General features: G+C 44.8%; 1 protein-coding gene across 1 annotated transcript; it reads right to left on the bottom strand.

The window, feature by feature from the left end:
• Nucleotides 1-10,571: 10,571 nt before the first annotated feature.
• LOC115994706 lies at nt 10,572-12,820 on the bottom strand. Its single transcript, XM_031118939.1, has 3 exons — nt 12,101-12,820; nt 11,372-11,905; nt 10,572-10,586 (listed from the first exon to the last, which is right to left on the bottom strand). The coding sequence occupies exons 1-3, from the start codon at nt 12,818-12,820 to the stop codon at nt 10,572-10,574; spliced, it is 1,269 nt and encodes a 422-aa protein (XP_030974799.1).
• Nucleotides 12,821-13,216: the final 396 nt, after the last annotated feature.

Genomic DNA, 13,216 nt, shown 5'->3' with positions numbered 1-13,216 from the left:
TCATATACCTTGGGTAAATTGATATTTTCAATCACTCTTTCTAAGTGTTAAACTGAACCTTATTCATGTCTGGTTTTTCGGACCACATACTTTAGGTAAATTAATATTTCACATCATTTTCCTAAGTGTTAAACAAAACCTTAGACAAGCCTGATTTCTCGGGCCACATACTTTAAGTAAATTAATACTTCATATCATTTTCCTAAGTGTTAAAAAAAAATTTAATCATGCCTGGTTCCTCAGACCACATACTTTGAATAAATTAATACTTCACATCATTTTTCTAAGTGTTAAACAGAACCTTAGTCATGCAAGATTCCTCGGACCACATACTTTGAGTAAATTAATACTTCACATTATTTTCCTAAGTGTTAAACAGAACCTTAGTCATGCCTAGTTCCTTGAACCACAAACTTTGAGTAAATTAATACTTCACATCATTTTTCTAAGTGTTAAACGAAACTTTAGTCATGCCTAGTTTCTCGGACCACATACTTTGGATAAATTAATACTTCACATCATTTTTCTAAGTGTTAAACGGAACCTTAGTTATGTCTGGTTCCTCGAACCACATACTTTGGATAAATTAATACTTCACATCATTTTCCTAAGTGTTAAACGGAACCTTAGTCATGCCTGATTCCTTGGACCACATACTTTGGGTAAATTAATACTTCATATCATTTTCCTAAGTGTTAAACAGAACCTTAGTCATGCTTGGTTTCTCGGACCACATACTTTGGGTAAATTAATATTTCTTATTATTTATTTAAGTATCAAATAGAACCAGCCATGTTGAATGGAAAAGATCTTCATTGTGGTGATATGATCAAATAGACATTCATGAGTATCACTTAAAGCATTTGCAAGTGTATTTATGATGTGTGTGAGAATTGATTATCACCCCCAATTCCTTAGACTTACTAATAAGTGAAGAATTAGGTGAAGCCAGACATATATGGATATTCTACTATTGTGTATGTTTTTGAGGTTACGGTTATACTTTGTTGAGATTGTGGACTTAGCAGGTCTAACCTGTCCTGTTGCTGATCATGTGAGGTGTGGTAACTATGCTACCACTTATGCGGATAACTAAATGGAGCTATATCTCATTGTCACGTTGGTAAACTGTTAAATGAAACAGAAAATATGTTTGGATCCACATAAACATCACAAGTATGAAAGAAAAGCTTACAATTATCATTAAGCTAAGCCTCTGAAAAAGGCAAATAGATTACAAAAGAGTGAATGGATTACAGAGCTTGGAAACAAAAATGACAGATAAAAAAAAAAAGAGGACAACTTATGGCTTCATTTTTATTACAAGTTTGTTATTTGGAGTCTTGGGAGGCTGGGTGGAGGCTGTCGTGGAGGATGCTGGACCTTTACCTTTGAGGTCTTCCTTGGTAGGTATAGGGAGAGTTGCCAACACAATTTCCATATTGTAGGAAGCCTCTTTCTCCTTGGAGGGGTCTTTGGAGGCAGCTGAAGGCAGGGTGGCATCATGGGCCACTTCCTTAGTAATGTCTGTTGCCTTTTCAGCATCCTTGGATTGCTCTACCTCCTTGGGGGGAGATGTTGGCTATAAGAAGATCTTTGGTTGGGATTTCCTTGCCTTCATCTGCCTCCTTGAAGGCAGTGTCAGCCTTGGAGCCCGAGACATGGATGGTTGGAGGGTAGTACACATTCTCTACTCTCCTAAGGGCAGAGGAGGCCTCAACGCCAACTTGGTCGAAGGCCTCGTTCCACACTTGGAGGTAGTAGAATATGCACACCTTCGAGACCTTAGCGTTGAGGGCTTCCTTAGTCTCTGCCACACCTATGTCGTATCTGTCTTACTCAACTTGCTCCTTGGCCTTCTCGGCCTCCTTCAATTTCTTTGTCAAGACTTTAACTTGGCTTTTGGCTGTGGAGAGCTCATTCTCAGCCTGTCAGAGCTACTTGCACTAAACTTCTGCCTGCCTTTCCACCCCATTTAAAGCGGCCTCGGCGCTTTTCTTGTCCCGTTCAGCTTCAGCTAGCTTGGTGTTAAGCTCTTGTGATTTTTTCTTTGCTAACTCAAAAGCTTTCATGGCGGCAACGTGCATAGCCTCCTCTTCCTTCATTGATTTGTGAGAGCTAATAACTATTTCCTCAACTCTGTGGGCAGCTTGGATAGCCTGTAAAAAAAATGTAATAAAATGAAAGACAAGAAAATACATAGGTTAGAGAAGTCGAGTATAAGTACAAGTATAAAAGAAATTATTACTATGATAATGGGATAAGGAGGGTAGTTAGTGGACTTACCAAAGCGAGGTCTCTCTTCAGACTAAGGAACACTTCGTGCTTCCTTATCAACCTCAGGTCGGCCATATCTCCGGGGAGTAGTAAGGCCTACTTCACGGCATTAGCAACATATCCTGCCCTCCCCTCTTGGAAATACCTGATGGATGCATTAGCAGGTAGGGCAGCTCCGTCCAGCATTAGAGCGGGCATCTAGGCGAGGACCCCAACTTGGGAGTCACCTATCTTATCCACCAAGGTTTGTGCTACCTTGGCTTGCTTAGCTTCCTTCTAAAGCTCGACCTCCTTAAGGAAGGGGCCCTTCCCTCCTTCCACCACTTCGTGACTCTTCTGATCCCTCTTCCTTTTGTGATCAACAGGGTCAGGTCGGAGAGGTTGAGTAGGCGAAGGGGGAGGAAGCTTGGCCTAAGTAGTCTTCTCTTGCACCTTACTCCCAACTTGGGACACCATGACCTCCACAAGACCAGTCCTGGGCTTACGTTGTATCCCCATGACTTCTGGAATGGAGGGTTCTCCTTGCGTCTGGCTTACTTAGGCTAAAGGCAAGTGACTGAAGTCACTAGTAGGAACCTCTAGGGATTCGGGTCAATTGAAGACCTCGAAATCGTCCTTGGAATCAAGCACTTCAACTACTTTTCCTTTTTTTTCTTCTTCTTTTTCTTCTTCTTCCTCTCTAGAGTTGGCTGAGAAGGGATCATTTCGTCCTCGGACTTGCATTGAAGGATTGGTTCTACTTTCAGCAAACCTTGTGGTCCCGGACCTAGGTTAAGAAAGCCAGGCACAATGACATTGATCAATTGCAAGCATGGGTCCTTCGCCTTTATCACTTACTTCAGTGCTTGAAAGCTGGACGAGAGTGGAGTGTAGCCTAGGATTAGGTGTGCCATTCTTAGCTAATCGTCACTGTGAACGAACACCTTGGCCTTTAGTATCTTGTCTAAGCTCGGTTGGTTGACAAGATAGAAATTTGGAACAATGGCGTTCTTTTCTGCAAAACCATTCAGAAAACAAGAAACATCGTCAACAAAAAATGGCACAAATCAAAGGAAAAAATTCAATTGCAAGCATAAACATGGACAAATGGGTACAAAACATGTCAAAGGAAAAATATGCGACTTTCAAGTAATAAACCTAGACCTAAAACCCCACTTGGTTTCCCCTTTCTCGTTGGGCAGGGGAGGCCATCATACTATTCCCCTGAAATGATCAGGAAATCTTTAGTCATGCCTTTGTTGGAGTCAAGAAGGCATGAAATGAGTCTAACCTCAGGGTACCTAGTTTTTAGGTAGTAACCCTACCCATTTAAGTGGTGAAGGTTATAGACCCCATTGACATCGTGGTGGGTAAGGTTTAGACCCATTTTCTCATTTAGGGCGTCTACGCTACCTAAAATCCTAAACATGTTTGGGGCACATTGGGTAGAGGCTAATCTGTGAACCCTAAGGTAATCCCTAGTGACTATGCCCATGGGAATTCTTATCCCTCCCTCTATAAAGGTAATCATTGGGATTACTACTTCTCCTTCCTGCCAATCAGTGTGCCAGTCCCCTTCCTTACAATACCTAATGGAGACTCCTAGCGGGATCCTATATTGAGCTTTAAAGCTTTCTATACTCTCTGCAGAGTCTACCAAGTAAGCAAATCTACCCATTGCTGAGAGAGGATTGAAGGTACTAAGAAGATAAGGAGAAAATAGAAGGGCCGAGGAGGGAAGCGCTCTGTTAAAAGAAAAGTAGAAGGAGAAATATATGAAGAGGTTTAAAAAAGACTTATGCGAAGATAAGAACTCTCCTCGAACTAGCTCTTGATATTTGTAAGGGCACAAGTGAAGTGAGTAAGTGCGCAAGTGAAGTGAATGAGTGCAAAAGTGGAGTGAAAAATGTTCGAACAATATTTGTATCATAGAGAAGGATAAGCGAGAAAATTCCCACCCGAGTTCCAATAAAATCCCCAGCCGTTGGATCCGCATCGCATTGTAGAATGTAGGGAACATGGAGCTGCAGAAATTTAATAAAGGTGCGTCTTGGGTGCCAAAAAGTCAGGAGCGTGCATTGGGCAGTTAAAAAGATACCTGCACACATAGAGATGATGTGTGATAAGGGCGAGATAATTGTAGTGATATCGAAACTCTCCTTTCTACCTAGGGAGCAAAAGAATAGAATTTCGAGGGGCTATTGTAGGGATGATAGGCCCAGTAGTATATGTTGGGCCAGAGACTTGGTCCAAGGACTCTTAGTAGTCCGAGGACGGGTAAACATTGTTATGGAAGTCGGCATTAGTGAATAAAGAAAGGGATTTAGTCATGATGGTCCAAGAAGGTGGTCTGAGGAGGAATGCTTTTTTGGTTGAGCAAAACAGAGGTCAAAAGGTGCAGTCTGCCATCAAGAGTAACGCTCCGGGTGATTCCACCGTTAAGGATAAGTATCAGGAAGGAACAGGACAAAGGGAAATTATGAAATATCTAAGAGAAAGCTGCTACCACTGCATTGAATACTCTACAACTAACTCTTTGGCTGCATTAATGTGGAAGTGATACCTGAACAGTAATTTTCAGTCTTACATCTACTCCTAAAGATTTCAAGAGGGTGCTGATGGGACAAGGATCAACACCAGTAATCTAATCTACACGTGGAGAGTAGAGATGAAAAAAGGAAGATAGTATAAAATAGAAAGAAGACCTTGAGGGAAAAGGATCGGAGAATTAAGAGAAAAATACTGTAGCAACAAGAACGGTGCTTGTAATCAAATTCAAGAGATATATACAAGAACTGATTTCCTTGAATTGTGCCGAGGACGATTTTCTTTAGATAAAACCAGTCTATCTTTACTTTATTGTCATCTGGTACATTATAATTGTTACCCAACTCATTAGAGTCTAGTTTTCTAACTCACTTTCTACAAATTCATTGTATTGGGCTCTTTGAACCTAGATCCTTTTTCTTTTTGAGCTTAGGAACCAAATTGTGTCTGTAAGGGCGGTTTTTGGGGCCTAGGCCCAGCAAGCAAGCGATTCTAGCCTAAAAGACCCTCGACAATGAATTTGTAGAGAGTGGGTCACAGAACTAAGTCTTGACAAAGTAAACGTAATTATTAGTAAGCCATGCATCCATTTGAACGTGAGAATATTTCATTAAGTTTCCTAGAGTAACAATCCATGGGGCTGTATCTTATGCTTTGTTTACAGAACTCCTTTCTCTCTTTCTCTTTTCCTTGCTTTTTTCTCTCCAATTTCCCGATCCCTTAGTCATGGGGATTTTCTTCTCTTATATAGCATCCTTCAATTGATAATGGCCCTACACTTGTTAACCATCTGGGCCTCTACTTGAGTGCCTGTCCCATAGGACATCCTCCTTCTTTTCTGTGAGTTGCACTGGCCAAGATAATATTGTTCTCCTGTCCTCTCTACATTAATGCGGCTGGAAAAGTAGCTTCCTTGCATTTAATGCGGCAGTTGTGGTTGCCCCCTGAACGTCTAGCATTTCCCTTTGATTTGGGACGATTTCTCACCATGTAAAGGGTGTGAGTTGGACTCCCATTTGGTGCGTCCGAGGAGACACTCCTCCTCGGACGCCCCTTAAACAAGCCCGGCCCAACAGGATTGGGCTGGGAGTTCTCTGGCCGTGTCTTCACTTCCTTTTATGGCTGGGCTCCGCATGGGTACCAAGGCCCACTGTTGTTTGATGAATTTTACCCCCATAATAGCCCCTCAAAATTCCGGCTCTTTCTTCTTGGTCTGAGGAGGAAAGGCGGGATTTTGATACCTACTGGACAGTTCGTTGTGGATTCCTACTTCACACATGCGGGGGTGTGCCCTCACGTGCCTCATTAATGCTGAAGGCATTTAATGACCCGAGGGGAATTAATTGCAGCTTTTTGGAGTTTTACGCCCTTTCAATCTAACGGTTGGAGACCAGATCAACGGTGGACAATGTTTTATTTGCTCTAGGCGGGAGTGTGTCTGTCCAACTCCCTCTGAGTATATAAAGTTTTGAAGGCGTTCATTCCTCACTTTTGACGAACACTCCAGTACTCAGAACATCTCAGTGCCTTCTCCTTCAACACGCTCTTACCTTCGCCGTCATTCTCTTGAAGATTCCGTCAAGTTTCTTACCAGTGCGCGCTTCTTCTTCGTTACTCTTCTTTAGGCAAACTGCCTTCACGTTGTCTAGGATTAGAGGGGATGGGTAGGCTTGAAAAAATGGTAGACTCTCCGGCCAGTATGGTGGGCTTCAGGGCGAAGTATCGTATTCCACCGAAGGTAGGTTTAGAGTATTGCCACCAGGAGGAAATTTTGTTCAAGAGGAGAACAGGGGAGGTCGCAATTCCAATGATAGCTTTCGTGGAAGGAGGAATGACGATTCCAATGGGGAGAATAACTAGGGACTACCTACGTGGTCATAGATTGGCCCCCCACTAGTGCACCGCGAACCTGTTCCGGATCTTGGGGTGCACAGACGCCTTAAACGACCAGATGAACCTCGGCCTTTCATGGCACTACGTGGTTCATCTCTATGAATGCCATAAGCTCGACGACTCATACTACTTAAAGTCCAGGACCGACGAAGTGAGGTTGATATCCTGCCTTCCCAAGTCCAGCAAAGGCTTGAAGGACGACCATTTGATCGTCTCCGGACCATGGCACGACGGCATTCACTGTCCGACTAGGGCAGGAACGCCAGGTGGGGTGTCATAGAATTAGATTTCGTGGAGAGGACCTTAGTTTTGAGCTCTCCCCCCCTTCTTTCTTTCTTTTTTTTTCTTTTTCTTTTAAATTAAGGATAATTACACATTACCCACCTGTGGTTTACCTCTTATTCTAAGTGCCTACCCGTGGTTTGATTTTCGACACTTTGCCCACCTGTGATTCTCACCGTTATTGTGCCGTAACCCACCTCTCTACTTTCCGTTACTCTAACACAGAAAATGTAAAAACAAAACCCCAAACGGATCAAAACACTAGTCACATGAAGAACATACACAAACACATGAAGAACATACACAAAGCTATTGTTAACAAAAGTTTAACAACCCTACATTTATATTTATTTATTTAAATAATAAATTGATCGAAGTGGCGACATATTTTCTTTTAATTACCTAAACTAGCCAAAAGTTGTAATCAATTCCCAGAACTTACTCATTCTCAAAAAAAAAGAAAAAAAAGAATTCCCAGAACTTAGCAAAAGTCTCCACTCACTTGAACGTGGATCGATCAAAGCCATTAGCTAAAAAAACCCTCTTTGAGATACGGATTTAGCATTATGCAAACGGCAGCTCTCCTTCCTTCGCCTCCCTCTTTCCAACTCCCTCCTTCTCTTCTTCCCCACCGGTCCCAACTCCGACCGGCTCGGCTTCTTGCTTCTCTCTATCAAAGCTTCCCGTTTCGACACTTGGGGCGCCAAAGACGATGAGGTTTTACACGAAAGTACCGGATTCAGCGGCGACGAAACCGCACCCTTCTTCGAGTTCTTGGTAGCGGCGTGGGTCAATTGCTTGGAGTTCGGCATGGGTCTGATCGGTCCACCCAAAACACCTAGAATCTGAATCAAAACCCGACAGAGACACCAAATCCCGATGCCACCACTCGGTTTCACTGCCTGGGTTTGTGACTTGTTTGCAGTTTTGGTGGTTCGGCAGTTATGGGTTAGAGTTTGTGAGTTGTTTGTGATTTGATTTTGGGTTTGTGATTTGTTTGTGGTTTGATTTTGGGTTTGTGACTTGTTTGTAGTTTTGGTGGTTGGGGTTTGAGGTTGTGGGCGGTGGTGGCTATGGCAGTGGGTTGTGGTGGCTGGTGGCAGGGGCAATGGGCAGTGGGTTTCGATTTTTTATTATTGATGATTTAGATGTTTTATTTTGGGTTCAGCTTCCTATAATTTTTCAGATTTTTGGTATGTTCTTCATATTCAAGATTTGAGTGAGAGCGATATAGGTTTTTGAAAAACTTACTGCTTCATACTAAACATATGTAAAGAGAAAAAAGTTTCAGATGCCAAATTGATCTTTGCTTTTTTCATTGAAATTGATCTTTGCTTTTTTCAATCCATGTTTGTGTATGTTCTTCATGTGAGGAGTGTTTTGATCCGTTTGGGGTTTTGTTTTTACATTTTCTGTGTTAAAGTAACGGAAAGTAGAGAGGTGGGTTACGGCACAATAACGGTGAGAATCACAGGTGGGCAAAGTGTCAAAATTCAAACCACGGGTAGGCACTTAGAATTAGAGGTAAACCACAGGTGGGTAATGTGTAATTATCCCTTTAAATTATTGGTTTGGTTGCATGCCTCCTTGGACTAACGTAACCCTTTTAACGGTCTTTGCAGACAAGGAGCGAACATTCTGAGATCTGAGATTTGAGGAGCGAACAACGTCCCGGCTCTAAATTACCTCCTGAGATCTGAGATTTTCGTAAGCGAGGACGGACAACTACGGTCAGCTCCTTTGATTTTGGACTTTGTTCCCCTTACTCGATCCTTGGTAGACGCTGGTCAAGCTATAAGGGCTGGTAGTCCAAGATTGGCACGTATTGACGTATGCATACCAGAGTTTCTTGCTTCGACAGACTTACCTCCCATTCAGCTGCCTGCCCAGCGCGCCCTTCCTGCAGCGATTGTCTCGAAGGAGGAGGCTGGTTCTTCGCATTCATCCCTAGAAGAACAAATAGACCAGTTTCAATTTGCTGACGAGGGAGAGGTGTCGGCCAGGGTAGTAGAGCTCTCGGACTCCGACACAGATTTAGACCGTGCTTCAGCAGCTCCTGACCCTGGTTTAGTCGTTGCACAAGTTGATACCAGCCAAGAGACTGAGGAAGAAGGAATGGACCTGAAACCAAGGTCTGGCCTCAGGAGCCTTCTATCCAACAGGAACAAGGGGCAATCTTTTAAGGACGTCTCAAATGAACAAACTGCCCTTAAGGCTCCTACTCCTCCTCTCCCTCCCACATCGGATGTGGCGCTACAGCCTATGCCTAATTTAAGGTGAAAAAGGCCTGTAGAAGAGCCGGAGGAGGGAGAGATTGGCCGCGAAAAGGCCCGGCCTCAGAAGAAGCACAAGGAGACGAAGGAGCCCCGAGACAAGAGGACTAGGTCCATCGATAGCCGAGATGAGGCGGCCATCCGGAGGGAACAACGAACATGGTCGCCACAGCTCGAATTAGACGGCGCTCCGATCTCCTGGGATGCGACCCTGTGGGAATCCCAACGAGAGCAGACATCATTTTTGGCTGAGGCCTTGCAGCAGCCTCTTCTCTTGCCTCGTGATATGGAGGTTCTCAGAAATACTCGGCAACCAGACATCTTCATGTCATTGAAGAGGGACATGGCCATGGTGAATGGAACCTTCTATCTCGTTCTCATATTATGTACCCTCTTATCGTCAAGTTTTAACAAGGTCTTTATTTCCTTTTAGGCGCAGGTCACTCAACAAATTTATATTGCTGAGGAATGGGCCAAGAAGGCTCGTGAAGACTTGCATAAGGAGGCTCAGTCCTGCTCTGCCACCGAGAAGACCGCTGGCGATCTCAAACAGGATTTTGATCGCCTGAATAATGAAATAAATGAGGTAAAGAAGGCTCATGCGAGCGCGGAGGCCGGCCTTAAGAATGCCACAAAGCAGGCTGACGATCTGCGCATACAGTTCCGCCAATCTAAGGAGAAACTCACGACGGAGAAACAGGCAGTTTCAACGCTCAAGGCTGAGCTTGTAAGAACCAAGGAGGAGACCCGCTTGTCCAGGGAGGCTGCCGAGAAGGTTGTGGCGGCCTCGTATGATCGTGGAGTCCATGATACTGAGGTCAGGCTGGCCGAGGAAGTGGCCACCGTTTGCAGGGAATACATCACCACGTCCTGGGGTGTAGCCCTGGATCGGGCAGCTGTCCCGGCAGACTCCGATCTCAGGAAGGCTGAGAACATCTTCTTCCCAGAGGACATACGTGAGATTCCTGACGAAGTTGCTTCCGCAGAGCCTCTTCCAACGGACTCCTCCATTCCCGAGGCTAGGGGTACGGAGCAGGCCGCGCAGGGCAAGTTACCCGAGGACAGCCTTTGTATTAGTGAGATCATTGCACAGGCCAAGGAGACTGCCTCGGGGACCCAAGCAGCAGATGACCAGCCCGCTCCTGCTCAAGGCTCTTAGGAAAGTAGTGTAAGATTTTATTTGTTTTATCTTTTGTATTTTGTTTTGTTTTGCCTTGCTAATGCTTGTAAACAGAACCACTTTTGGATTTTAATGATAAAGGTTATTTCCCTTCAAATATCATTGTTTTCTTCTCTTTTGTTTTCATCATGAATGGACGTCTATTCCGTCACTAACTGTTGAGAACCAAGCATAAGCAAATGAATACGTGAAAAGAACGATAGTTAATAATTAGGCGAAATGGCTGCGAACCTAATTTTCCCCAAGTCCTTGGTCCGAAGAGCCAGGCAAGACTTGGGTTCTATTTAACACTTAAGGAGAATGGCTTAACGGTTAATTTCCCCCAAGTCTGTGGTTTGAGGAGCCAAGCAGGACTTTGGGTTCTGTTTAACACTTAGCGAGAATGGCTTAACGGTTAATTTCCCCCAAGTCTGTGGTCCGAAGAGCCAGACAGGACTTTGGGTTCTGTTTAACACTTAGCGAGAATGGCTTAACGGTTAATTTCCCCCAAGTCTGTGGTCCGAGGAGCCAGGCAGGACTTAGGTTCTGTTTACACTTAGCGAGAATGGCTTAATGGTTAATTTCCCCCAAGTCTGTGGTCCGAAGAGCCAGGCAAGACTTTGGGTTCTGTTTAACACTTAGCGAGAATGGCTTAACGGTTAATTTCCCCCAAGTTTGTGGTCTGAGGAGCCAGACAGGACTTGGGTTCTGTTTAACACTTAGCGAGAATGGTTTAACGGTTAATTTCCCCCAAGTCTGTGGTCCGAAGAGCCAAGCAGGACTTGAGTTCTGTTTAACACTTAACGAGAATGGCTTAACGGTTAATTTCCCCCAAGTCTGTGGTCCGAGGAGCCAGGCAGGACTTGGGTTCTGTTTAACACTTAGATTAAGTGGCTGCGCAGTAATACGGCATCAAGAATTATATCTTTCATTAATAATAGTACCTTTTCAGGTTATTTACATTCCAAGGGCGTGGCACTACATGTTCATCCAAGTCTTCCAAAAGGTAGGCTCCTATGCTAGCTACGGAAGTGATACGGTACGGTCCCTCCCAGTTTGGTCCGAGCTTTCCCCATGCAGGGTTCCTCGCGGTGCCCAGGACCTTCCTCAGTACCAAATCCCCTGGCGCCAATGGTCTGGATTTTACCTTGGCGTCGTAACTTTGATTGAGCTTCTGCTGATAGTAAGCCAATTGGACCATTGCACCTTCCCTTCTTTCGTTGATGAGGTCCAAGCTCTTTTCCAAAAGTTTGTCATTGGCAGTGGGGCAGAAGGCGGTAGTCCTTTGTATTGGGAAGTTCACTTCTAAGGGAATGACAGCCTCGGCTCCATAGGTCATTGAAAAAGGGGTTTCCCCTGTGGACCTTCGAGGCATAGTGCGGTATATCCACAAGACATGGGCTAGCTCCTCAACCCATCTTCCTTTCGCGTTATCTAGTCTCTTTTTCAACCCATTCACTATGGTTTTATTGATGGCTTCTGCTTGTCCATTACCCTGTGGGTAAGATGGTGTGGAGTATCGGTTAACAATTCCCAACTCACTGCAGTACCTTCTGAAAGCTTTGCTGTCAAACTGTAGCCCGTTGTCCGACACCAGGGTGTGTGGGGTGCCGAACCTGGTGACAATATTTTTCCAAAGAAACTTCTTGACATCGACGTCCCTAATGTTTGCCAGCGCCTCAGTTTCAACCCATTTGGTGAAGTAGTCGACGCCGACGAGAAGAAATTTCTTGTTCCCTGTGGGGAACGGTCCGAGTATATCTAGTCCCCATTGCGCAAATGGCCAAAGACTGGACAATGGGTTCAGCTCTCCACCAGGCTGGTATATGTTTGGGGCGAATCTCTGGCATTGGTCACATTTCTTCACATACTCCAGGGCTTCTTTATGCATGCTCGGCCACCAATAACCCAGCGTTAAGGCCCTGTGAGACAAAGACCTACCCCCCGTGTGACTTCCGCAAATTCCTTCGTGTAACTCTTCCAGGATGAGTTCAGTAGCCTCTGGGTGCACACACAGTAAATACGGCCCCGAGAACGAGCGTCTATAAAGCTTGGAGTCCTCCAACAACCAGAATCGAATAGCTTTTCTCCTGATTTTGTCAGCCTCAACCTTATCATCTGGCAAGGTGTCGTGCTTTAAGTACAGTACTAGAGGATCCATCCAGCTCGGTCCTATCCTGATGTTGTGTACTCCGATCCCGTTGGCCTTCTCCGTTAACGGACGGACGAGCTTTTCTACCAAAATGACTCGAGGAAGGGGCTGAGCCGAGGAGGTAGCCAACATCGCGAGAGAATCAGCATGAGTGTTCCCACTTCTGGGTACGTGCGTCAAGCAGAAGTGATGAAAATGGGTCTGTAGGTGCTTAACCCGAACCAGATACTCTTGCATTCTTTCGTCCTTTGCCTCCATGTCTCCATTTACCTATCCTACAATGAGTCTCGAATCCGAGAACATGTCCACAGATTTCCCCCCTATTTTCCAGATCATCCACATTCCCTCCAATAGCGCCTCATATTCGGCTTCGTTATTCGTGGCTGAAAATCCGAGTCTCAATGACTTCTCTATGGTTATCCCTTCGGGTGAGAGCAGGACAAGTCCTACCCCTGAGCCCCTTTGATTCATTGCGCCATCAATGTATGCTTTCCACCAAGTGTGACCAAGCGGAGAAACTGTGCTGATCACCTTCTCATCAGCCCCTAGTAATACCGACACTTCTTTTCCTTCTAGTGTAGGCTCCGCAAATTCTGCCACTAGGTCAGCGAGAACCTGGCCTTTTACAGAGGTGCGAGGCATGTATCTAATGTC

The sequence above is a fragment of the Quercus lobata genome, chromosome 6, assembly GCF_001633185.2.
Source record: "Quercus lobata isolate SW786 chromosome 6, ValleyOak3.0 Primary Assembly, whole genome shotgun sequence".
Classification (NCBI taxonomy): Eukaryota; Viridiplantae; Streptophyta; class Magnoliopsida; order Fagales; family Fagaceae; genus Quercus; species Quercus lobata.
Note: the sequence above shows the minus strand (reverse complement) of the source record. Positions and strands in the feature narration are given on the sequence as shown.